Source organism: Mus pahari, chromosome 16, assembly GCF_900095145.1.
Source record: "Mus pahari chromosome 16, PAHARI_EIJ_v1.1, whole genome shotgun sequence".
NCBI lineage: Eukaryota > Metazoa > Chordata > Mammalia > Rodentia > Muridae > Mus > Mus pahari.
Window position 1 is genome coordinate 60,975,688 of NC_034605.1, and position 3,326 is coordinate 60,979,013.

A 3,326-nucleotide genomic window follows, 5' to 3' on the forward strand; every position below is an offset into this window, starting at 1 on the left:
CTCACTTTCCCAGCAGTCTGTGGGCTCTGTCTCACATGAACACTGTCTGTCCACCTCACCCTCACAACCTTGTCACTTGGGCAGTGCTCCACTACAATCAGGGAAGGTCTCAGCAGACAGTAGGGACACCGGAAGCCTTACGCTCGGTCAGTGTGCGCTGCCACTGTGCTGCTCCTTGGGCGGGGTCTTTCAGTCTCTTCTTGAGGTCTCTACTGGTTTTCTTATAGAAGTAGAGATCCTTTTCCAGCTGCTGGATTTTATCTTCATATATTTTTAGTGTTTCTATAATACTGTCTCCATCTTGGTCTACAAAGCAAACATTTACAGTTAACTTTGACTTTAAATGAATTTTCAAAATTATACTTTATCATAGCTCTAGACTCACCTTAGAGGGTCCCAAGTATGTTACATATCTCTGTTACCGGAATGGATCTTTTTCAGTCACAGTATGGATTCTTTTGCCTATAAGCTTTTTTTTTTTTACAGGACTGCCCCCTCACTTCCTTCTCTGCCCTCTCTCTGACAGACCCTCCTCTTCCCAGCTCAGGGAGTTTGTCATTGCTGCTGACGAGGCTTACTTACCAAGAATGGCCATTTCCTCTTAAACAGCAACTCGCCTGTGTGGGGCTCTGTCCATGATCATAGATTATGTTAAGTTTGTGTTAGGACTGTGGATGTATGGTAAGTCTTACGTCTGAGTTTAGAGACCCAAGAAATATACAATAAAAACCCACAAAGTGAAAAGCTGTTAATAATGAGTCTAGAAAGATTAAATCACAAGGGAAAATGCTACAGAGCTCTGGTCGTTGCTCCAGGTAATGTAAGACTTGTAGATAATGTTTATGAGTGTGCGCCTTTGTCTTGCAATGATCTGGTATCAGGTGCTTTTAGGCCTCCTTCGTATGACCACACATACAGAATGGCTCTATTGTTTTCACTCAGTTGCTATTCTTATTTCTTACTTAACCCGTCAGATTGCTTTAAAAGTTAAACCCAGTGCATTTGAGTGGTTCAGTGAGTGCATGACTATTGTGTGCTCGGCCCCAGGGTTTGATCTTCAGCACCAAAACCAAAAAGGCCAACCAACTAAAGCATACAACTATTTTCTATACAGTACACTCGAAATTAGAAAACTCACAAACTATTAGTAATTTTAACTAGTGTTTGTAATCTTTATGTATAGCTACAGAAACAATTTAATTTTTAATGACTTTTTTGAGACACAGTATCATGGGTGTAAGAGTGCTAGAACAGACTCAGGCTGCACACACACTCCGGGAGCACTCTGCTAGCTGAGCTGAGCTCCTTTCGAGAGCTCCTATTATGTGATCCTAGTCATATAAAGCTCACAGCAGCTCTGCTCCCTCCTCACTTTCAGAGAGCATTTAAGCACAAGTACAGAAAGAATGGGACGTGTCGGGATGCAGCGGTGTGTGGGGTCCTACCAAGGGAAACTGCTCATGGGGCAAAACAGCTGCTAACTAACTTTGTAAAGTTAACATACTGTCATTTCCTCCACACCCAAAGCTATGTTTTCCAATTTTCTGCTTCTTCAGGTTGCTTCTTTTAAACCGCCTTAGGTCATGTCAGCTCTGTGTTCCTGAGTGTCAAGGCTGAGCGGCTACACTGAAGCTGAAGCAGACCCAGCTGGCAGTGACAGAGCCGTCTCTGTCTGTGCACTAGCGTGCTCTCAGGTAATGTGAGGAGACTGACTGCAGCTCTCTTTCTACACCAGAATCTATTCTTGGGTTTCTGATGATCACTAATAATGCTACATACCTATCAATTTTGACTTATAATGCATAGAATTTTATAATCAACTAAAAAATTACAACAGAGCCTATCACTTCATCTGTACTTGAAAATGCCAGAAGTTGTCTTACATTTCCACATAAAAGCCAAACCAATAACAAATCAACAGGATTTCAGGAGTTCTTGGGGGTCTGGGAGCAGGCAAAGGGATGGCACTTCAAACATGAGCCATCTTACATCAGAATGACAGGAAACACGGTGGCCATGTGTGCGAAGGTCAAGAGCATCTATAAGCACTACTGACTGCACAGCGGAGTAGTGACTGAGTACACTCGAAGCACACTGTGGCCCCGCTCCCTCCCTCAACATTTCCCTTCCCCCACCCCTTCAGTAACTGACAGCAGGGGGAGGGGCTACCTTTGAAATGATGTAACAACAACTGCATCTTCTGTTCATGTTCCTTTTGCTGGAGGGTCAGTCTTCGGTCACACTGCAGTCTCAGATGCTCCATCGCAGATTCCAACTCATGGACCATATTATCCCGTTCTAGAACCTTCATTTTCATTTCTTTATTCTGCAACTGTTGTTTACGTTCGGTTTCTCGCAAATTAATTACCTATCAAAGATTTTTTTTTTAATCTTTTAAATGTATCTTACGTACCTAATACAATAGATTGCCCAGTTTTCTTGGACTACATGAAGGTGAAATTATTTAACCTCAATAGTATTGTAAGTGCCTTTTAACAGGTGTTGGATAGATGCCTAGGCAAATGCTTTATAATATAACTACAAAATAGCCAACAACCTTTTGAATTTGTCAAAATTCTAAATCAGTAATACTTCCATTTTCAACACAATATTGAACTAATAGCACCCTTCCAAAACGTCTTAGATAAGATTTCTGTTGTTCACATGACGTGCTTCTGTAGTTGAGATGGCATGATTCTGTAGTTCAGATGATGTGATTCTCTTTCCTGGCTCCTTTTCTTTTGGAGACATGGTTTTGCTATATATCCCTGGCTGGCTTTGAACTCGCCTCCTGAGTGCTCAGGGTCTGTAGACACATGCCACCATAGTTGGCTTTAATTCTGTAACCGTTTTTTATAGACTACACAACTATAGAGGAATGTTTATATTCTTGCAACATCTTTAAGTGAAAGAATAATTTAACCTTTAATGCTGAAGTACTGTTTCAGGCCACTGCATTTTGTGTGTTGAGGTCTGCTGTGTTGGTAGGAAGGCAGAGCACTGTAGACAGAGTCTGTGCTGAAGATCCTGACAGGATTCTCAAATGACTCCCATTAAAAACAACACTCATGTGGCCTTAGTTACACCCCTTGGCTAAGAACCCTCAGGATGCCATCAGAGACTCTGTCTCCAAGCCTAGGCCACATGCCGACTCCATACAGTCTGTCAGTAATAGCTGCCGACTCCATACAGTCTGTCAGTAATAGCTGCCGACTACATACAGTCTGTCAGTAGTAGCTGCCGACTACATGCAGTCTGTCAGTAGTAGCTGCCGACTACATGCAGTCTGTCAGTAGTAGCTGCCGACTACATGCAGTCTGTCAGTA

General features: G+C 42.5%; 1 protein-coding gene across 1 annotated transcript in view; it reads right to left on the minus strand.

Annotated features, from left to right (window-relative positions):
- The window catches only part of Kif27 (kinesin family member 27), a 71,445-nt gene that overhangs the window by 5,128 nt on the left and 62,991 nt on the right, over nucleotides 1-3,326 (minus strand). The window contains exons 14-15 of the mRNA XM_021215381.2: nucleotides 2,170-2,368; nucleotides 142-306 (exon numbers count right to left, since the gene is read on the minus strand). Of these exons, the coding sequence (XP_021071040.1) occupies nucleotides 142-306; nucleotides 2,170-2,368 (364 nt within the window). The remainder of the gene's footprint in view (nucleotides 1-141; nucleotides 307-2,169; nucleotides 2,369-3,326) is intronic.